This window comes from Elephas maximus, chromosome 23, assembly GCF_024166365.1.
Source record: "Elephas maximus indicus isolate mEleMax1 chromosome 23, mEleMax1 primary haplotype, whole genome shotgun sequence".
NCBI lineage: Eukaryota > Metazoa > Chordata > Mammalia > Proboscidea > Elephantidae > Elephas > Elephas maximus.
In genome coordinates this window covers 76,617,381-76,640,294 of record NC_064841.1, presented here as the reverse complement: position 1 = coordinate 76,640,294, position 22,914 = coordinate 76,617,381, and the positions used below count along the sequence as shown (strand labels likewise).

The window sequence follows — 22,914 nt, the reverse complement described above, 5'->3', positions numbered from 1 at the left end:
GTGTTGACCTTTTGATTTCATACAGGTAGTTTTTTAGTACAACACCATTCTTACGGGTAATACCCTTTATTTTGTGTACAGTACTTCTATTTCACTAAAAGGTGATCTCAGGATGGTTTCAGTTCGAGATTTAAAGAGAGTCAAAGGGCAGCAGTCTCAGGGAGTCCCCTGGTCTCAACTGGTCCAGTTAGTCTGGACTGTTTTAAGATTTTGAATTTTGTTCTGCATTTTTCTTCCATTCTATCTGGGGCCATCTATTGTGATGCTGGTCAGAATGGTCATTGATGGTAGCTGGGCACCATCTAGTTCTTCTGGTCTCATGGTAGATGAGGCTGTGATGGTCAGGTTCTCGAGGGAGCCTAATATAAAAGGAGTTGTAGGAGGAGGGAGTGGGAGAAGGTCAAGAGCTAGGCTGGGGCAGCATGTGCTGCAGGAGATGGGGCAGCAGTGTTGACAGGTAGAGAAGTAGATGAAGAGCCAGGCCTCAGGAGGAGAGAATCTCAGGAAGGAGGAGGTCATCAGCAGTGGAAAGGTAGGAAGAGCGAGGATTTTACGAACAGCATGAGGAGGAATTGTTTGTTACTTTTCAATTTACTGATGCTTAGATAATGAAAACAGAGCCTGACTGGTGCGAGAGGTTTGCAGTTGGCTGCTAACATAAAGGTTGGCATTTCAAACTAACCTAGTGGTGCCATGGCAGAAAGGCCTGGGGATCACAGCCCAGAAAACCCACTGGAGCAGTTCTGCTCTGTAATACACAGGGTCTCCGTGAATTGGGGGCCACTTCAACTACAGCTAACAACAACAAGATTATGAAAAAATTGGTAGAATTGGCTTAAAGACACTAAACAGAGAGAATGTTTAAACGAGTCTGGAATAAGAATTAAAAGGGGCATGGCATATTTGCATATTAAATTTTAGTTATGTGTGTCTCAGAGTGAATCAAGCCACAGTTACTCTTTTTATGCTTCAGAACCCTAGCTTGAGCACCCTGGCTTTTTGGGAAGAAAGCAGAACACTTTTATGAAAGCCTGGACCCTCCATCTGAGTGCTAAGGGTCTGACCCCGTGGGGATCCCCTACTAGGGAGAGGGCTAACTTGAACTTACTTATGACAAGGGAGAGCTGGACTGAAGCAACGCCACCACCTTGTAGAGTTTTATGGTGAGTGAGAGAGAACAGTGCTACCCCAGTATGTGATAGGATGAACCACTTAAACATTAAGTTTAAAAATTCAGCTGTTAGAATGCGTTTCCCCCTCCTCGTCACCGGCAGCAGTAGCACGGTATTCCTATCTGAGCTCAGACTACGTTACAGTTACAGTTCACTTCCATTCATGGACATTTGTGAACATGGACTCCAGGGTTGCACAGCGTAAGCTGCAACAGCCATGTGTGGGAAAAGGAGAATTGTGTATTTGGGGAATGTTATGCTTGGGAAGGAGCCTGGTAGCACAGTGTTTAAGAGCCACGGCTGCTAACCAAAGGGTTGGCAGTTGGAATTCACCAGCCACCCCTTGGAAACCCTATGAGGCAGTTCTGCTCTGTCCTGTAGGGTCACTGTGAGTTGGAATCGACTTGATGGCACCTTTTTTTTTTTTTTAATGCTTGGCAAGCCATTTAAATATGTGTGTTTGTATGTGTGCGTGTATGTTTGTATGTAAATGTGTGTGCTTGTGTATTATTCACCTTTTGGAACTAGACAAGTTGATTCTAAAGTTGATGTGGAAAAACAAAAATAGGAACAGCAAGGAAAAGCCTGTAAAAGAATCTTGAGGAGTGAGTCGCGTTTCCAGATATTAAAACATGTAAAACAGCTGTGTCGTTGTTGTTGTTGTTAGGCGCCGTCGAGTCGGTTCTGACTCATAGTGACCCTACGCACAACAGAATGAAACACTGCCCGGTCCTGCGCCATCATTACAGTCGTTGTTATGCTTGAGCTCATTGTTGCAGCCACTGTGTCAGTCCACCTCATTGAGGTTCTTCCTCTTTTCCACTGATCCTGTCCTCTGCCAATCATGGTGTCCTTCTCCAGGGGCTGATCCCTCCAGATGACATGTCCAAAGTATGTAAGACACAGTTTCGCCATCCTTGCCTCTAAGGAGCATTCTGGCCACGCTTCGTCCAAGACAGATTTGTTCGTTCTTTTGGCAACCCGTGGTATATTTAATATTCTTCACCAACACAATTCAAAGGCGTCAACTCTTCTTCGGTCTTCCTTGTTCATTGTCCAGCTTTCACATGCATGTGATGCAGTTGAAAATACCATGGCTTGGGTCAGGCGCACCTTAGTCTTCAGGGTGACATCTTTGCTCTTCAACACTTTGAAGAGGTCCTTTGCAGCAGATTTACCCAATGCAATGCATCTTTTGATTTCTTGACTACTGCTTCCATGGCTGTTGATTGTGGATCCAAGTAAAATGAAATCCTTGACAACTTCAGTCTTTTCTCTGTTTATCATGATGTTGCACATTGGTCCAGTTGTGAGGATTTTTGTTTTCTTTATGTTGAGGTATAATCCATACTGAAGACTGTGGTCTTTGATCTTCATTAGTAAGTCCCCCACGTGTCTGTCAGTTTGTCGTACCGTGGGGGCTTGTGTGTGGCTGTGATGCTCAAAGCTATGCCACCGGTAAAACAGCTGAAGAGAAATTGAAATCCTTGTGCATCGCTAGTGGGAATATAACTGAAAACAGTTTGGCCATCCTCATCATGTGGAGCCGCTGTGTGGGTTTGAACTGCCAACCTTTCAGCGGTCGAGCGCTTAGCTTTTGCGTCACCAAGGCTCCTAGAATCACTGTATGACCCAGAAGTCTCCCTCTGAGATAATACACTGAGCGACTTGAAAGCAGGAACTTAGATACATGTGAATCAGTGTTCATTGAGGTATTTTTTACGTTGGCTGGACGATGGCACCAACCCACACTGTCCATCAACAGGTGGCTGGATAAACAAAGTGTGGTGTGTACATACGTGGTGTTCTTCAGCTATAAAGGGAAGTGAAGTCCTGATACATGCTATGACATGAGTGAACCTTGAAAACACCATGCTGAGTGAAATAATCAGACACAAAAGGACAGAAACTGTGTGATTCTACGTTGTGAAATATCTAGAGTGGACGAATGCGTGGAGACAGACGTTTACCAGGGGTTACCAGGGACTGCGGGGAAGAAGCAAACGGGAATTACTGGCGAAGGGTGTTGAGTTTCTGTTCAAGGTGATACAAAATACTTGGAAATGGATAGTGGTGATGATGGTGCGATACGGAGGATGTAATGAATGTCCCTGCATTCTGCACTTAAAAATGGTTAAAACGGCAAACAGTGAAATAAAAGAAATATAGAAAGAAAATTTTTTAAATATTGTCTTTCCTTCCCCATTTCCAAGCAACCGCTGATCTGCTTTCTGTCACTGTAAACGCTGTAGGACTTAAATATTGTGGTACAGATAATGGAAGAGACTAGGAAGCCTGGAAATAGACACAATAAGCAATGGGAACTTGCCTTATGATAAAGATGGCATTTCACGTCAGTGGGGGAAAAGATGGATTGTTCAGTAAAAGATGTTGATAGTCGGGCAGCCATCTGGGGAAAAAATAAAGTTGGATGCATGCTTCTGTCCTAGTTATCTAGTGCTGCTGTAACAGAAATACCACAAGTGCATGGCTTTAACAAAGAGAAATTTATTTTCTCAAAGTCTAGTAGGCTGGAAGTCCAAATTCAGGGCGTCAGCTCCAGGGGAAGGCTTTCTGTCTTTACCGGCTCTGAAGGAAGGTCCTTCTCGTCAATCTTCCCCTGGACTAAGAGCTTCTCCGTGTAGGAACCCCGGGTCCAAAGACGCGCTCTACTCCTGGCACTGCTTTCTTGGTAGCATGAGGTCCCCAACTCTCTGCTTGCTTCCTTTTCCTTTTATTTTTTGTAAGATAAAAGGTGGTGCAGGCCACGTCCCCGGAAAACTCATTTTACGTTGGCTCAGGGATGTGACCTGAGCAAGGGGTGTTATATCCCACCCCAATCCTCTTTAAAAATTGCAATCACAAAATGGAGGACAACCACACAATACTGGGAATTGTGGCCTAACCAAGTTCACATATTTTTGGGGGACACAATTCAATCCATGACAACTTCACAACCAAATTCTAGGTGGGTCAAATACTTAGATATGAAACCACAAATTCGTAGAAGAAAGCATGTGGTGCTTTCTATTACCTTATATTGGAGGAGGCTTTTCTGTTTCCGAACCCAGAAGGCATTTATGGGAAAAGATTGATAAATATGAAAGATTTATGTATATGGAAAGGTGAAATTGTCTGTATGCCATAAAATACCTTAAAGTTGAAAAACCATGAGAAATTCATATCAGAGATAAAAGGTTAAGTTCATTAATATAAGAGAAAACCCTTGAAACCAAACCCATTGCCGTTGAGTGATTCCAACTCATAGCGATCCTATAGGACGGAGTAGGACTCCGCCATAGGGGTCCCAGGGAGCAGCTGGTGGATTTGAGCTGCTCATGTTTTGATGAGCAGCCAAGCTCTAAACCACTGTGCCACAGGCCTCCTAATATAAGGTACTTACTACAAATTAATAGAAAAGGCTTTGTACTCAATAGGAAAATGGGTATGTGTAATTACAGTTACTTGAAATAAGTGGTTCTTAAACATGAGATGTTCAAACTCAACTCAAAATAAGAGAAGGAAAAATTAAAATGACAAATAAAAGCATTTTTAAGCTATCGTGTTGACAAAGCCCAGAAGTTTGTTGACACCACTGTAAAATAAATAAATAAATAAATAAGCACTCTCTTCTTGCATTGCTGATCAGGTTTTTATTGGTACAACTTCCGGGAAAGGCAGTTTGTCAGTAGGAGCCCTGATGGTGCAGTGGTTGAGCGGTTGGCTGCTAACCCAGAGATGGGCGGTTTGAACCCGCTCAGTGGCTCCTCGGGAGAAAAACCCGGCAATCAGCTCCTGTAAAGATCAGAGCCTACAAAACCCGACAAGGCAGTTCTGCTGTCGTGTGGAGTCGCTCAACTCAGCAGCACTTAACAACAACAGCAAGGTTATACATGCTAAGTTATTCTTTGACACAGTGATCCAGCTGTTTTTCTTGTAGGTATATAGCTATCTTAGGGTTCGCCAGAATTTCAAGCTGGATTCAGAAGAGGACGTGGAACCAGCGATATCATTGCTGATGTCAGATAGGCCTTGGCTGAATGCAGAAAACACCAGGAAGATGTTTGCCTGTGTTTTATTTACTACCCAAAGGCATTTGACTGAGTGCATCATAACAGATTATGGATAATATTCCAAAGAATGGGAATTCCAGAACACTTAATTGTGCTCATGTGGAACCTGCACATAGATCAAGAGGCAGTCGTTTGAACAGAACAAGGGAATACTACATGGCTTAAAATCAGGGAAGGTGTGCACCAGGATTGTAACTTCTCACTGTACTTACTCAATCTGTATGCTGAGCAAATAATCTGAGAAGCTGGACTATATGAAGAAGAACGGGGCATCAGGCTTGGAGGAAGACTCACTAACAACCTGCGTTATGCAGATGACACAACCTTGCTGAGAGTGAAGAGGACTTGAAACGCTTACTGATGTCCGTCAAAGACCACAGCCTTCAGTATGGATTACATCTCAGTGTAAAGAAAACGAAAATCCTCACAACTGGACCAGTAAGCAACATCATGATAAACAGATAAGACTGAAGTTGTGAAGGATTTCATTTTACTTGGATCCACGGTCGCACTCACAGATGCAGCAGAATCTGCGAAGGACCTCTTTAAAGTGTTAAAAGCAAAGATGTCGCTTTAAGGGCTGAGGTGCGCCTGACCCAAGCCATGGTGTTTTCAGTCACCTCGTATGCATGTGGAAGCTGGACAATGAATAAGAAAGACGAAAAAAGAATTGATGCATTTGAATTGTGGTGTTGGCGAAGAATATTGAATATACCATTGACTGCCAGAAGAATGAACAAACCTGTCTTGGAAGAAGTACAGCCAGAACGCTCCTCAGAAGCGAGGATGGCGAGACTTCATCTCTTGTACTTTGGACATGTTATCAGGAAGGACCAGTTCCTGGAGAAAGACATCATGCTTGGTCAGCGAAAGAGGAAGACCCTCAACGAGATGGATTGACGCAGTGACTGCAAGATGGGCTCAGTAAGAGTTTAATATAAAATATACGCTTAATGAAAAATAAATTTACGTGTGTATGTAAATATGTAAATTAGTATGTACCAGGTATGTGTTAGATCTTACGTATGTTATCTCTTTAATAGTGATAGTAATGTGTTATTTTATATTTACGCACTTGTCTTACCCTTATACTACATTGAATCTTGACAGCAGTCTCAGGAACTCTTAGATAGTATTGTCTCTGTGCTACAAAGGCTGAGACATTTATTGACTTGTCTAAGACCACAAAACTAAAAAAGACACTGTGGTAGCAATACTTACTTCACAAGATTTATTTATTCAGTCATCGTTCCTTGGTCGTGGGTTTTAGGAGGCACGTTGATTGCTGAGTGATGTTGTGACGTTTTAGAACCCTGGGGTGGGAGGACGTGGACATCAGCGGGCTCAGTTGGTGTCCTGGCTGCACACGTGCTGTTTAGATTGAGACAGCGGTTTACTGTATGGAGCTGATGCTTCTTTACTCGTAAATTGGGGATTTCTGCTTCACAGGGTCGTGTGAGGATCAGGCAAGGTAAATGTCATCATAGACGCTTATAAATAAACATTACTGTGTTTGAGTGGCTCACTGTTCACGCATACAAAATCAACAATTACGAATCCCAGTTAAGAAACTTACAGTGTCTCCTGTTTCTTATCATAGAATGTCTTCCCATTGTAAAAGTAATAACAGTACTGAGTAAGCCCTGTTACGTACCACAGGCTCCTTTGAGACCCAGACAGAGGCTGCGGATAAACGTGCCCCCAGAAACGGAGCGTACGTTCAGAATTAAACTTTCTGTTTCGTGCTGTTACCTCTCCCCAGAAGCCCATTCGTAGTGCCCGAGGGACGTAACGCTTCATTAAAAACCCGATTCTGATGTGTCGTAGTTATTTTCAAAATATTTCTGTAGGGTCTTTAAAGCATTCTTGACTTGTTCTATATTGCATCCTGAGGGCTAATGGGTACAGTGGGAACTCAGGTTTCTTGTGATTATGTAGAATAGATGGGTTTTGCCCTTGTCTGAGAAAAGCAGAGGGTTTTTTGTTTTGATTTTGTTTGTTTGCTATTACATCATGGAAATCATGACATTTATTCCTTTTTCCTCTCTAACTGGAAAACAGGGTCAATACACTGTTGTGACTAGCTAAGCTAAAGCTAAATGCATCCCTTGTAAGGGGCGGTGCCAACCTGAGGCTGAGTCACGGCGGGGCCACGTAGCCCAGTCCCTGCTGTCTGCCCTGTCGTGGAAGAAATGAGCTGGCTTTGGGCATCGTGCAGTGGGGGATCACGCTTCTGTATGGCTCTGTTGTAAATACTCCAGACTTCTCAGTATGTTGGTCTCATTCTTTTGCAGATGAATATATCACCCACTTCTCTTGCCAGTTTTTATGAAGAAGATTTTAAACAAGATATGGCAGCCTTGAAGGTATAGTTGGTTGCTGATTTTCATATCTCCAGGGATAAAAAGCTTGAACAATGAAAACCAGTTGTGGCGGCTCTGGGAAACATTCATTTTCTCTTTATTTCAGGTACTCCCACCCACAGTGTACTTGAGGGTAACTGAAAATATTCCTCAGATAATTTCTTTCATTGAGGGAATAATTGCTAACGGACATGCTTATTCAACGTCGAAAGGTAGGGTGTATATCAAAACTGATGATTGGTAATACTGGTAAGGTTTTGAGAAAACAGACATATTTATGAATTGGAACTCAGGGCAAGTGTTTTAAGGTTTTTCTTGGTATGGTTCTTATACTGAAAATGTTAGGGGCTTTTCTCCAGTTACTTTGTCTCTTTGCAAAACTATTGAATCAATTCTTTTAAAAAATATTTTCCCCAGTCCTAGGGAGAGAACTAGCCTAGATAAAGCAAATATGACAAAATGTTAACAGTTGTTGAGTCTAGCTGGTACGTACAAAGCCGTTCGTTGTGTTCTTCTGTCAACTGTATTTGTTTAAAAATTTTGTAACAAAAAGTTGGGGAGGAAATCAGCACCTCCAGAGGCCCACTCCCTTCATTCTTGTGTGCGCTGTGTAATTGTTTGATGTGTGTGATGGGCGGTTGGCAAGCAGGTTGCAGACGTGGGAGCACTGCAGCCCCTCAGTGTTTCACCTTGCGTCTGAGTGATAAGGGCTTTCCTCCGCATGACCACAGTGTCATAATTAGACCAAAGACAATTAACGGTATTCCTGAATAACACCCAATAGCCTACCCATACTTAAATTTACCCAGTTGGCCCTAAGTTTCTTTCACGGCTTTCCCTTCACCTCCCCGAATCAGAATCTGCTCAGGGTCACGCACTGCATTTGGTTGCTGTGTCTCTTTGGTCTCTCTGAATCTAAAACAGTCTCCCCATTTTTTTTCTCCCTTGTTACGGACTTTCTGAAGAGCCTAGTAACCAGCTTAATTGTCTTAGAGAAAGTGTCATGTTCTGGATTTGTGTGGTGATTTCCACTGGTGGAGTTTAATGTATTTAAGGGATGCCTCTTGGAGCCGTGGTGGCGCAGTGGTTAAGAGCTTAGCTGCTAACCAAAAGGTCGACAGTTCCAATCCACCAGCCACTCCTTGGAAACCCTATAGGGCAGTTCTGCTCTGTCCTAGCAGGTCGCTGTGAGTCAGAATGAATTCCACAGGAGTGGGTTTGGTTTTTGGTTTTTCTTTTTTGGCTGGTAGTCTTAAGGATGAGATTAGTATTCTGGCGTTTTGCTACTTAAAAGCGGAAGCGTTGTCTTCAGCCATACCTCCTCCTTTCTAGCCATTCTTCTTAAATCTAAACCCAACCCACCCCTCATACCCCAACCATGAAATGCAGCAGAGAGGGAGCTGTTCTTTGAGTTTAAGCCTGTTCTGTACCATTTGGTGGCCAATTACATGTTGACTCAGTCTGCTCTTTAATCCCATCTAGGCTGTAGATTCTTAGGCCATGAAAGTCTTTTGCTTTTATTGAATAAGCCATTCTAGTATCCAGTCCAAAAAACCAGCCAAACCCGTAGCTGTTGAGTCAATTCCGACTCATAGCGACCCTATAGGACAGAGTAGCGTTTCCAGTGAGTGGTTGGTGGATTTGAACTGCCGACCTTTTGCTTAGTAGCCGAGCTCTTAATCACTTTGCCACCAGGGCTTTGTATCCAGTCCAGGGCTGGATATATGCAGGTGTTGAAATGCTTACTGCAAGTGATAGACACTGTTTATAGGGCTTACTGGACTGTGGGCATCTTTGCTTCATGAGTTATACTTGAGAGCATACAATCAATGCTGGGGACCCTCAGGACTCCCGTAAACATGGACTGAATTTACTCAGTAGTCTGGGCATGTGGGAGCACTTGCCGTGTTCTTATTTTTACCAGATTTGCTGTGTTGAGATTTTATTTACAAGAAAAACTTATTTTAAAGGGCTTACATGACTAAACTGGCGTTTGCTTCAGAGAACAAAGGAATTGTTTTTCTTGTGTGGCGTAACTTGAAATAAGACATAGAACCGTGTGCTTCCATTGTTTAAGATAAGCTAATTAATGTTCATGTTTAGAGACCCTCCTCCTGGCATCCCTTAAGAATAAATGCAATTTGTTTTATTATTATGCTGTATTGTAAATTTATGATGGTAACATAACTATAACTAATTTAATAGAAATTTACATTAACTCAAATTCCATTAATTTGGAGTTTGTGACAGTTCCACAGAGACTTGGTTGTAATTTGATCTTTGAACTATTTGTGAGGAAACCATTTGTTAAATAAACTGAAAAGGGAAATAAAAGTAAAGGAAAACATTTCCTGTTTTAGAGAGCATTTTCTCTATTCTTTTAAAGCATTTTCACAGTCCTGTTCACATATGGTAGTGTAACTTATAATACTAGGAGCCTAGTCTGTTCTGGTACGTAGAGCAGCTCCCTCAGTTCCTCAGTATCTCTTCTACTTTTTATTGCTTTGTCGCCACGTAGTCAGAGCTGAGTAGTAACCTGTGAATGAAAAGGAGGCGCCCTGACCTGACGAGACAGGTAGTGTGGAATCGCGGGTGGTTCGCTGGGGCCGAGGAACCTGTCCTAGCCTTCCTGCATCTTGGCCTGGAAAATGAGAACCAGTGCACACGGCTTTGGGTGCTGCTTCAACCTGTCATTGGTTCTTGCGTTGTTGCTTGTTATTTGCCGATAACAAAGTTTCTTTTATCTTGGAATAACCTACTTTGGAGGCCAGTGCTCCCAATTAGGATACTACAGATAAGAATGTATAACAGTATTAATAAAAGAAACATGAAGATTAAAAACAAAAATGTATAAAGATTAGAAAGTTGCCGCATCTTTGGTCCTGATAGCCGTGTAAAATTAAATGCGGTTCCTGGGTACACGGGTTTGGAGATGCGTATTTGTGATATTTATCGTGGCCACTTTCACAGCCTGGGTCAGTACCGTCTTCTTCTTTAGCAGAAGCGTGACCCTGGAATCTGCAGCAGCCTGTGTAGCTGTGGGGTGCTCCTGGGTTAGCATGGGCTATTGTTAGACTCCTAGCTCTGAACAGAGCCTGGTGGTGCAGTGGTTAAAGCTTAGGCTGCTAACCAAGAGGCCGGCCATTCGAATCCACCAGCCGCTCCTTGGGAATCCTGTGGGGCAGTTCTCTGTCCTACTGGGTCATTATGTGGTGGAATCGACTTGACACCAACGGGTTTTTTTTGGTTTGTTTTTTTAGCTCTGAACATCTCACTTCTCAGCTCTGCTTCTTAAAGTCCTGCAGTCAGAGAGAGCAAAGGGTTAAAACTGGTTCTGTCATGATCTGAGATTATCTTTACCCTCAACCTCAGAAAAAGAGAAAAGGACCATGTGTGTATCAGTAAAAGAAGTGCCGCATAGATAACTTCAGGTGTGTTGTTGTCAGGTGCCGTTGGAGTTGGTTCCGACCCATAGGACCGCACGTCCAGCAGAAGGAAGCACTGCCTGGTCCCACGCCATCCTCACAGGCGTTGCTAAGTTTCGGCCCATTGTCGGCAGCCACTGTGTCAGTCCACCGCAACTGTAGAGATGGTCTTTTTAATCTAAGTAAAAGGCAGCCTTAGGAGGTCTTTGGAGGAAGAAATAGTTTCCTTTATTACTTCGGGTGGAATATAAAGCCCAAGAGCTGAACGAGGGTTAAGGTTAACACCTTTCTTTATTCCTGTTAAGAAGATTGTCTGAATGTTTGACAGAGAATTACACTTGTGTTTTCCTGTTCACTTCCATGTGTTCATGATGTATACAAATGAATGCTTTTATGATACAGGGTTGTTGACTTAATTCTGCTCTCATTGTTTAGTAAAAGGGACCACATTAAGGCCAAATGCAATAGGCTGTCTTTAAAGTCTAGTAATATTGAGCTTAGGTAAGTGCTTATGTTTAAGATGGAGAAATGATGCCTTTCATAATTACTTTTATAAAATAGGCAATGTCTACTTTGACCTGAAATCCAGAGGAGACAAGTACGGTAAACTAGTCGGCGTGGTCCCGGATCCAGTTGGAGAGCCAGGTGGGTTGACCATAGCTGAGCCCTCTGAGCCCACGTAACCTCTGCCTGGCATCGTAGCTGCTTGGGAGGCTGTAGGACGCATAGACTTGGCTTTTTCTGCTTTCCCACGTGCCTAGCCCAGAGCTGCGCACCTGCGCATACTCAGAGCGTGGTAATGTTGATCGTATGGTTGAGCTCAGTAATGTTTTAAATCTAATTTGTTTGTTTTGAATAGGTAAAACATAGAATATAAAATTCAAACTGCAAGTGAAACATCCCTGTCTCACTCCTGCATTGGTTCCCCAGCTCTCCTCCCTGAAGGCAGCACTTTTCACCCGTTTCTCGTTTCCTTCCTGAGAATTCCTTCCCGTATGAAAACATCTACACACACGGTAGCATACTTTAACACTCTTCACATCTTGTTCTTAGCAGATATTTCAGGTTTCCACGTGTATTTGGCTCTTGTCCCGCACTCTGTTCTTTTCTCACGATTTGTTAGATCAGCGTCCTCGTTTTTGGAGGGAGATAAGTGTATAGATGTAAATTAGAAATAATTTTAAAAGAATGCTATTTAGGAAAACCAAACGAGAACAAAAGCAGAAGCCCTGCAGGACAAATTGCTCAAGCTAAATCTCAGTTTTTAGGCATTATCCTACTGCCTCATAAAATATTCCATTTAAGTCTAATTAGTAGCATTATTTGACTTCTCAGAAATGTTATTTCTCACTTTTACCCCATCGCTGGTATACTACTTACCCCCACACAGCGGCCAGAACAGAAGGTTTCTAGATCATTTGTGCACATGAGGCGTGGCCGCCGAGGAGATGGCTGCCATGTGCCTTGTGGCATCATCAATACTTTTCAAAACTAAAATTATTTTCTTGTACAAAAGCAATATATAAATGTCGTTAGTTGCCATCAGGTCAGCTTCGACTCATGGAAACTGTGTGTAACAGAGCAAAATGTGACACTGTCCTGTGCTCCCATCACAGTCTTTGCTGTGTTTAAGTTTATTGTGTCAAGTCATCTCATTGAAGGTTTCTTTCATTCTCGTTGATGCTCAACTTCGCCAACCGGGATGTCCTTTTTGAACATTTGGTCTTCCCCAGTGACATGTCCGAAGTCAGCGAGTCAGAGCCTCAGCACCCTCACTTCTAAGGAACATTCTGGTTCTATGTCTTAGAAGATGGCTTCGCTCACTGCCTGGCGGTCCACAGTACTTTTGATTTTCCTCAGTAGCAGCCGCAGTCGGGATGCATCAGCTCTTCTCTCTCCTTTTTTCATTGTCCAACTTTGCATGCACATGAGACGTTTGAACATACCATGGCTTGGGTCAAGGGCACTTTAGTCATCAAAGTGGCATCTTTACTTTTTAAACTCTCAAGAGGTCTTTTGCAGCAGATTTGCTCGGTGCAATACATCATTTGATTTCTTGACCGTTGCTTCCGTGGCTGTTGATTGTTGATCCGAGTAGAATGAAGTCTTTAACAACTTCAGTAGCTTTTCCACTTCGGTTTTTTCTCCATTTATCGTGATGTTTATCAGTCCAGTTGCGACGGTTTTTGTTTCCTTTATGTTGAGATGTAATGCCTCAGTAAGTGCTTCAAGTCATCTTCGTTTTCAGCAAGCAGAGTTGGGTCATTCGCATGTTGCAGGTTGTTAATGAGTCTTCCTCCAATCCTGATGCCCTGCTCTTCGTTTAGCTCAGCTTCTTGGATTATTTGTTTAGTATACAGGCTGAATGAGTAAAGTGAAAGGATACAACCCTGACTCATGCCTTTCCTGACTTTAAACCATGCAACATGCCTGGTTTTGTTTGAACAACTGTCTCTTAATCCGTGTACAGGTTCTGCGTGAACACAATTAAATTTTCTGAAATTCCTGTTTTTTGCATATAATATAAAAATAACAGAAAATTAGGAAATACAGACGTACAAAATAGAGGTAATAAGACTGTTCACACACAGTGAAAATTTTTTAATTCCTTGACATATATCATTTCAGGAGCAAAACTTTTAACTTTTTTATTCTTGTGGTAATACAAGAGAAAACAAGTGTCTCTTAGGACGCTTCTTCGTCTGTAGTTTCCCCCTTGCAGTTCATTTGATGAAAGAAGCGTCGTTAGTCTTGTGGTTTCCTGAGGTGGGATTTTGCCGCTTGTGTTCTCGTAGTGGTGTGTAACATTTCCCTCTGTCTCATGTATATTTTTTCAAGTTGGTAGCTTCATCTAGAGGCTTAATCGGATTATGAATTTCTGGACAGGTCTACTTTATAGATGGTGGTTCTTCATCAAAAGATGCGTAAGATCTCTCTGCATGTTGTTAGCTGCCAGTATTGCTCCACGCTTACATTCTTAGTTGCAAAAAGGTGATACTCTGATTCTAGCATTTCTTCTTTGTCAGTTTTCTGGAACGCTTTTATCTAGACAGATTGAGAGTTCCTAGGTGGTGCAAACGGTTAAGTGCTCAGCTGTTAGCTGAAAGGTTGGCAGTTCAAACCCACCGAGAGGCGCCTCGGAAGACAGCCCAGGGGGTCTGCACCCAAAAGGTCACAGCCTTGAAAACGCTGTGGTGCAGTTCTGCTCTGCACACATGGGATTGCCGAGTCAGAATCTGCTCAATGGCGCCAGACAGTAACCACAGTATAGAGATAGGCCGCTCTTCCGTTACCCAGTGGTGCACTTTGCATAGGAATGGGAGGATAAATATGCAAGTCTTTTCCTTTATTTTTACCCAGCTTCAAAATGCAGAGTTGGTTTCTCTGAAGGTAACCAATTAGACTTTTGTTTTTTAATCACCAGTGACTCCAGTACTTAAACATATTTGATATACTTAATTCTATTGCTGTTATGCTTATTGATCCTCAAATTGCCTCTTTCGCCAGTGGGAGCTTCTTCAGTTGGCTTACAAGTACTGTAAACACAAGCCTAGCAGTGCTGGATGGCTGTGTTGCTCTCTCTCTGACACGGCTAGATGTTCTGTGCATTCCCTGCCCCAGACCAGGAGTAAGTCATTTCTCCTGAAAGCCCTGTTCTCCTTTAATGGGAAAAGGTATTTTTATACCACAGTATGGGCACCAGTGGGCTCAAACATAGCAAAGATTGTGAAGATGTCATAGGACCGGGCAGTGCTTCGTTCTGTGGTGCGTTGGGTCGCTCTGAGTTGGAAGTGACTCCAGGGCCCCTAGCAACAACGTGGGCACCAAGGATACTTACTGCTGCATCAGTCATTGTTTATAGGCCTTTTCAATTGATAGAGGTAACAAACATATTTATGAATAAAATACCACATAAAAAACCCAAAACCCGTTGCCGACGAGTCGATTATGACTCACAGCAACTCTATAGGACAGAGTAGAACTGCCCCATGGGGTTTCCATGGCTGTGATCTTTACAGAAGCAGACTGCCAGTTCTTTCTCATATGGAGCAATTGATGGGTTCAAACTGCTGACCTTTTGGCTTGCAGCTGAGCGCCTAATCACTGGGCTACCAGGGCTCCTTAAAATACCACAAAAGGTCATATGAATAGTCAGATTCGCCACTGTGGATGTTTACTTAACCTCCTCTGTTTTACTTTTGTATCTCCTTTTTCCCCATATGGAAAATCTTGGGTTTGAAGGATACCAGGGGTGTTAGACTATTCAGTAATCAGAGCTTTATTCATTCGCTTTACAGCCCAGCGGCCTCAGAATAACAGTTTCTACACCGCCACCAATGTGATTGTTGAAAACATGTTAAAAAGCTGGTGTACTGTGTTTAGTGTCCTAGCGTATTGCGGTTATGTACTACCCTGCTCCCTGTGTCCCTTGCTTAGTCGTTGTTCTGCATGTAAATGCATGTTCTGTGCTCACCACCCGTCTCTACGGTCATTTCTTCCTGAAGCCCATTCCCCAGGAAGTTCGGAGGGAAGAGCCCTTCCTTGGGAATGATAGTTCCTGGAGCTTTGCCTGTTAATGACAGTTTGCTGCCTTTTTACTCGAAAGTAAGTTTGGCTAGATAGAAAATCTTTGGCTTACCTCTTCTTAAGTATTTTTTAACTGTATTACTCAATTGTCTTCCAGCACAGTGTGTTATTAAAGTTTGATGTTATCCATAAATTTTCCTTCCATCATGTATGAGTTATTCCTTTATCTTGGGGGCCCAAAGATCTTTTTTTTTTTCCTTCTCTTTTTTCTTCTGTTACTTTGAAGTCCAGTCTTTTTATTAGTAATGAGAACGTGGTACGTCCAGTCTGACTGAGAAAAAGTGTGCGTGTCTGCGCCGACAGAAAAAGTTTTAAATCTTTAAATCCATCCAAGTTTAACTTAGAAAATGCTTGTCAGTACCACAGGGGAAAGGGTGTTATGGGAGGCTTTGTGCTCATAGAGTCTGTCCGTCCTGGTCAAGCAGTGAGAGAGGTTGTGGTGAGTGTTGGTGACCTGGCCCAGGGATAGGGGCTGCACGGTGACAGCGGCTGGTGTTCTAGCTCAGAGCATCTTCCCGTTTGGTCACAAACCATGTCATCTGGCAGGACGATAATCTTCAGTCACTGACTTTTCTTCCCTTTAACATGGATCTGACAAGCAGGTCTTCCTTTTCAAGGGTTATTTACCTCCACTGAGACTATTCAAAGACAGTGGCACAGAGGAGTTCCAAAAACACTTAGAGCATTACTGAAAAAGGTAAGTTGCCTCATATGGACACTGTGTTGCATATGTATGTTCCAACCCAGTACATACAACTGGATTCCCCTACACATGACCGAAACCTAACCTGTTGCAGTTGAGTCGATTCCGACTCATAGCGACCCTGTAGGACAGAGTAGAACTGCCCTGTAGGGTTTCCAAGGAGTGGCTGGTGGATTTGAACTGCCGACCTTTTGGTTAGCAGCCAAGCTCTTGACTGCTGGGCTCTACACATAGGAATTGTTGAAAATGAGATGTGTTTTAGGAAGCGAGACTGATTCAGTGTTAAAATCATACACGTACTGGTGACGCATTTCTCTTTGCACCAGACTCTCACGTTTCTGTTCTGTCCGTGCCATCCCTTCCACCTGGATAGCTTGCTTTCCTCGTTTCTGTTTGCCCGGCGAATTCCTGCCCCTTCTCCTCAGAACCTGGAAGCCTTTCCTCAGGCAGCCCCTCCGTCCCCCTTCTGTATTACTTATGTCCCTTGGCTGTTCATTCCTAGCCATTGTTCGTTTGAGTTTTTGTCTTGCCCTGTAGCCTGTAAGCTCCTGGAGGGCAGCAAGTCTGTCTTACTCATCGCTGGATAGGTAGCACTTCAAACGCGGTGTGTGTTTCCTAGGGGGTAGTGGTCTCCAGCTGATCTGAACTCTCATCGCCATTACTGTGTATACTCGACACAAGGCAGACATCATTGATTAACGACAGTTAAGAGGCCTTGAGTTGGATGTGAACAGCCAGCATTTAAACTAGTACAGTATTTGTCAGGTTTTACTAAAACGGGGCAGGAGATGCCTTGAAAATCAGGTGTGGTAACATTTTCAGAGCTATAGTAGGTCCTAATTTTTTTTTTTTTTGGATTTAGAAGTAAATAGAAGCTGATGTTGACTCATTGTAAAACTTAGAACAACTCATATAACCTTTCTCTTCTGAGCTTTGTTACCCTTTGTCTGTGACTAATGCTCTGGCAGTTTTCTTTCACTGTATATGATTATTCTCTTGTTTGGAAAAAATTATTCTGAAGCTCATGGTTGTAGATAAATATAACGTGCTCACACAAAGGGTAAGGAAAAACGAGACTACTCAGTTCAGTGTCTCCCTTGGAAACAAGGTTTTTGTGTGTATTTGAAATTTTTACTTATTTAATATAGTGACTCTGTCCTCTCTGTTGATAGACCTCATGCTTCTCACATATTTTATATAAAATTATTTAGTAATCATTCCATCTGTCTTGCTGGAAAGAGGAAAATATATGAAGGAGAAAATGTGAAGTTACTTGTAAGAGTGAATAGAATCTTTGAGATGCGTTTCTTGTCATCACACTCTCATGGTGACTTTTGTTTGTGTGCTAATTTTAAATTTTACCCTGCTCATTAGCCATTTGTTATTGGCAGTTGATTCTGACAAACGACACTCCAGTGATTTTGCCCTATGGAAGGCAGCTAAACCCCAGGAGATTTTTTGGACATCACCTTGGGGACTTGGAAGACCTGGCTGGCACATTGAATGTTCTACCATGTCAAGGTAAGGGTTTCCTGGATACTTTATGTGTTCTGTGTTTGTGTTAAAGGTTAAGCAGTGCGTGGTCTGGTCAGCAGAGGGCATAGATGTTATCAAGCTCAGGCTGAGAACCAGTGCTAAGGAGGCAGGCTGTCTGAGAAGAAAAGCTAGTGCTGGTATGACTAGCCGTAAGAAGTAAAACAAACAAAACCACTGCTTATCTGTCTCTCCTTGCATCAGCCCTTCCGTGTGTTAGTGGAAAGGCTGATTTACAGTTCAGGTCTTGACTTCCTTCCATGTCGAAGGCTGTCCCAGGTTTACCTTAATTTTTCTTCTGAGGTGGGTTTAGGAAAAAGTTTGTCGAGGAGTGGGGACATCTAGAGTGACTCCACACCTGCCGACCCAGCAGCTTGAGTGTCTTCAGGAGTGTGCAACCTTCCTTGGGCCACACAGTGCTCGTGTGCTCTTCACGGACAGATGGTTTTTTGGGAGCCTCATTTTTATTAACTAGTGAGCAGACCAGCTATCTGTGCCCCCCGCCACGCACTAACTCCCAAAGCTGGTTCTCCGTGGAATCTCATCCAGCACCCCCATCTGCTTTCACTTTCCTGCCTCCAGAATCTTGCCCCTTTGTGCCAGCTCTTTCATCTCAGGCAGCAAACACGCACAAGACTTCTCTGTATTAGGAAACCTCCAATGATTAAACAAAGATCCGTTTTTGATCCTGGATTCCCTTCTAGCGTCCACCTTATTTGTCTTTTTGTCAGCAAAGCTTCTTTAAGAGGTGCTCTCTCTTCACCACACCTCTTACGAACTGTGTGACACACGGCTGTCTGGTTTACTCCCTGCTCGTCCTGGTCACCGTGGCCTCGGTGTCCACACCCGGTTAGGAGGAAGCTGCTCACTTCTCTGTGGCCCTCTGCTGTAGCTCGTCCAGGTCACCGTGGCCTCGGTGTCCGCGCCTGGTCAAGAGGAAGCCGCTCACTTCTCTGTGGTCCCTCTGCCGTAGCTTGTCCAGGTCACCGTGGTCTTGGTGTCCACGCCTGGTCAGGAGGAAGCAGCTCACTTCTCTGTGGCCCTCTGCCGAGGCTCGTCCAGGTCACCGTGGCCTCGATGTCCGTGCCTGGGCAAGAGGAAGCTGCTCACTTCTCTGTGGTCCCTCTGCCATAGCTTGTCCAGGTCACCGTGGCCTCAGTGTCCATGCCTGGTCAGGAGGAAGCTGCTCACTTCTCTGTGGCCCTCTGCCGTAGCTCGTCCAGGTCACCATGGCCTCGGTGTCCATGCCTGGTCAGGAGGAAGCTGCTCACTTCTCTGTGGCCCTCTGCCGTAGCTCGTCCAGGTCACCGTGGTCTTGGTGTCCACGCCCGGTCAGGAGGAAGCTGCTCACTTCTCTGTGGTCCCTCTGCCGTAGCTCATCCAGGTCACCGTGGCCTCGGTGTCCATGCCTGGTCAGGAGGAAGCCGCTCACTTCTCTGTGGCCGTCTGCCGTAGCTCGTCCAGGTCACCGTGGTCTTGGTGTCCACGCCCGGTCAGGAGGAAGCTGCTCACTTCTCTGTGGTCCCTCTGCCGTAGCTCGTCCAGGTCACCGTGGCCTCGGTGTCCATGCCTGGTCAGGAGGAAGCCGCTCACTTCTCTGTGGCCGTCTGCCGTAGCTCGTCCAGGTCACCGTGGTCTTGGTGTCCACGCCAGGTCAGGAGGAAGCTGCTCACTTCTCTGTGGTCCCTCTGCCATAGCCTGCACTCTGGTTCCTCGCAGTTCTCTCGCTTTCTTTGGCTTTTGTGAAACAGCGTTCTTCTGGTGTTCTGCGTCTCTGAGTGAGTCTGCACTATGTCATTTGTGACCCTCTCTTCAGACTTCCCTTTAAATATCAGGCACTCCCTGTGGCTCTATCCTGGCCCAAATGCCTCTTTTTCTTATGTCTTCCTCCTGTGTTCTCCCTCCTTCTTCCCTAGCTTTACCTGCCATACTCATACCTGGCTGGTCTTCTGATTCTGAGTCCAGCTGTCTGTTTGACAGAGGCACCTGGTGCTGCAAAGGCACCTCAGTCAGCAGCTCTGAAGGTGAATTTACCCATCTTCTCCCAGACTTACTCTTATTCTCACGGTCCCTGTCTTAGCTAACGGCATCACCGTCTTGCCAGTTACTCAAGGTAGAATTTAATAGAGATTGTACAAATGTGCTATTCTACAGAAGTTGCCCTAGCCATACACACATGGCAATTTAAATTAATAAACATTAAATAAAATTAAAAACTCAGATTTTCGGTCACACTAGCCACACGGCACTGCTCAAGAACTGTGCGTGGCCAGTGGCCACCATATTGGACAGCACAGATACACAGCTTGTCCATCAGTGGAGAAAGTTGTTGGACAGCGCGGTCTGGAACCTCTCCTTATGGCATATATCCCGTCTGTCAGTAGGTCTTGTTGATGTATTTTTTTCCTGTCTAATAGTTCTCAGGTGTGTGCTCCCCTCTTGTTCAGTTCTGCTGATCTGAGATCTTTCAGCATTCATCAGGACTATTACAGATAGGTAGCTGCTGTTGAGTTGACTTCAACTCCTGATGACCTTACGTACGACAGAAGGAAACCTTGCTTGGTACAGGGTCATCGTTAAGATCGCCAGCATGTTCCAGTCCATTGTTGTGGCTATGTGCCAGTCTCACAGAGGGTCTCCCTTGCCCTCACCAGTCCTCTGCTTCACCAAACGCGATGTCCTCCTTCCGCATTTGATCCCTCCTGCTGATATGTCCAAAGCAAGTGAGTCAGACAGTGTTCTTTTGTGATCCATGAGGTTTCATTGGCTAATTTTTGGAATTTGATTGCGAGGTCTTTCTTCCTAGTATTAGTCTGAAAGTTGCACTGAAACCTGTCCACTGTGGGTGACCCTACTGGTACTTGAAATACTGGTGGCACAGTTTCCAGCCACCACATGGGACAAAGGGACAGAGATACGGTGGAGGACTATTACGTACCCTCTTAGTGTACCTTTCTCTTGTCCAGCCTTCACACTGCCGTTGGGGTGACTCTGAGATACAGATCCGGCCGCATAACTCCTTTGCTTAAATGATCACAGGGCTCCTTATTGCCTGCACTACGACGTCTGTGCTCCTTAGGTAATCTTCCAGCTCCTGTTCTCACTACTTGTGCTTTGAACCTTATACTCTGGCAGTGCTGAGTTTTTAAGGTTCCCCCACACGCCAGCTGTCTCGGCTTATGCTGTTTTCTCTGTTGAGAAGTCCTCGTCTCCTCTTTGCCGAATGGCTCCTGTCTACCCCCGGGGTCAGCAGAGGTGTCACCTCCTTTAGGAGACCCCGGAGACCCCTGACTGGGCCGGCACCTCTTCTCCTTTGTCCCTTCAGCTTCTTGAATATCTTCTCTCTGATCCCTTCCTTTACTATTTTGGAGTCATTAAAGGTAAACTCCTGGAGGGCAGACTATGTTGGTCTCATCTCCCTTGTCCAGCCCTTCCGGTCCTCTTTCCCCCACCCAGCAAGGCTGTAGCACAGTACTGACACATGGGCACTCAGATCTGGGTTGAACTGAAGTGTGTGCTCTTCAGATTAACAATGCTTTAATTGCACATGCCTCCTGGGTTGCTAGGCGTTGGATGTGACATTGGTTCCCTATCGCAGAGCTTGTAGCTTGGGGGGGATTGGCACTTTTGCAGATGATTATTAGACATCATTTTGTCAATGTTCCAGAAGAGAACAAAGAACTGAAGTCCATAGGGCAGCATCTCAGTCCAGGATCTGTGTAGAGTGAACTAGGAGCATGAGGTCCCCTTCCTTAGAAACGGGATGTGTCTCCTCTTCTCGTCCCTCCCCGGATCATATCAGTTAGCTTATCAGTGTTTGCTGAAAATGAAGTAACTATTACGTTGCCTTTTCTGAGAGGAAAATGATTGACGAGGAAAATGATTGACTTAGGCAGGAAGGGAGACAGTTCAGTATGGATGGTCCCAGTCAGAGGTGAGCACCATTACGTGTCTGGTTGGCTGTGGCCTTGTCATAGATGGCAAGGAAGTTCCCGTCTCCTCTTAGTTCGTTAAGGGGTTTTTATCACGAAAGGGCATTGGGCTTCCTTCCGATACTTTTTCTGCAGCTGTTGAGTTGATCATGTGGTTTTTGCCCGTAAATGGTACTTTACATTAATTTATTTTCACATGTCAAACTGATCTTGTGTTTCCGGTATAAGTAACACTTGGTCAAGGTACATAGTCTTCTTTACGCGTTGCTGGAATTGGTCTGCTAGCATTGTGTTGGGGAATCTTGCATCTGTGACATAAGAATATTGATACTGTTTGGTAGTTTTTTTTGTGATGTCTGTCTGGTTTTGTTATTAGGATAGTACTGGCTTCATAGAGTAAGTTGGAATAAGTTCTAGCTTTAGAAGACTTTCTGAAGAATTGGTATTAATGCTTCTTTGGATATTTGGTAGAATTATGTGGTGAAGCTGCCTGGGCTTTTCTTCGTGGGAAGTTTGAAAATTACTCATTCAGTCTCTTGCCTATTCAGGGTTTCTATTTCTTCTCGAGTCAGTTTCAGTACTTTGTGTCTTTCCAGCAGTTTGCACATTTCATCTGTGTTATTTAATTTGTTGGCATACAGTTGTTGATAATGCTGTCTTATAATGCTTTGTTTCTTTCTATAAGGTCAGTAGTAATGCCTCCTCTCTTATTTTTGACTTTAGCAATTTGAGTCATCTCTTCAAAGAAATAACTTTTATTTTCATTGATTTTCTTTTTTGTCCTATTCTCTATTAATTTCTGCTCTAATTTTTATTATTTTCTTTTTTCAGCTTGTTTGGCCTTTTTCCTTAGTCTTTTCTTATATTCTATAACCATCACATTTTTGAAGCAGGCAGGCCAGTTTTTTTGCACAGTGCTCCTTGGTTTGGGTCTGCCTGATGGTTCTGCTTGATTAGATCCGAGGTAGGCATCTGGGGCAGTAATACAGAAGCAATGCCGTATTTCCAGTGCATTGCACCACAAATACACAGTGTCAGTTTGTCCTTTTTGGTGGTGGTAACTTTTACTTCATTTGGTTAATGTGGTGTCTTCAGGTTTCTACACTATAAATTTAGTGTTTTTCCC

The 22,914-nt window shown here is 44.0% G+C and overlaps 1 protein-coding gene across 5 annotated transcripts in view; it reads left to right on the top strand.

Annotated features, from left to right (window-relative positions):
- The window catches only part of CARS2 (cysteinyl-tRNA synthetase 2, mitochondrial), a 79,431-nt gene that overhangs the window by 12,550 nt on the left and 43,967 nt on the right, over positions 1-22,914 (top strand). For 4 of the 5 annotated variants that reach the window (XM_049867878.1, XM_049867877.1, XM_049867879.1 and 1 more), the window contains 4 exons: positions 7,540-7,611; positions 7,715-7,820; positions 11,595-11,678; positions 17,715-17,844. In XM_049867878.1, the coding sequence (XP_049723835.1) occupies positions 7,540-7,611; positions 7,715-7,820; positions 11,595-11,678; positions 17,715-17,844 (392 nt within the window). Of the gene's footprint in view, positions 1-6; positions 6,170-7,539; positions 7,612-7,714; positions 7,821-11,594; positions 11,679-17,714; positions 17,845-22,914 lie in introns of those variants that run through there. The other variant, XM_049867880.1, reaches the window with a different exon arrangement.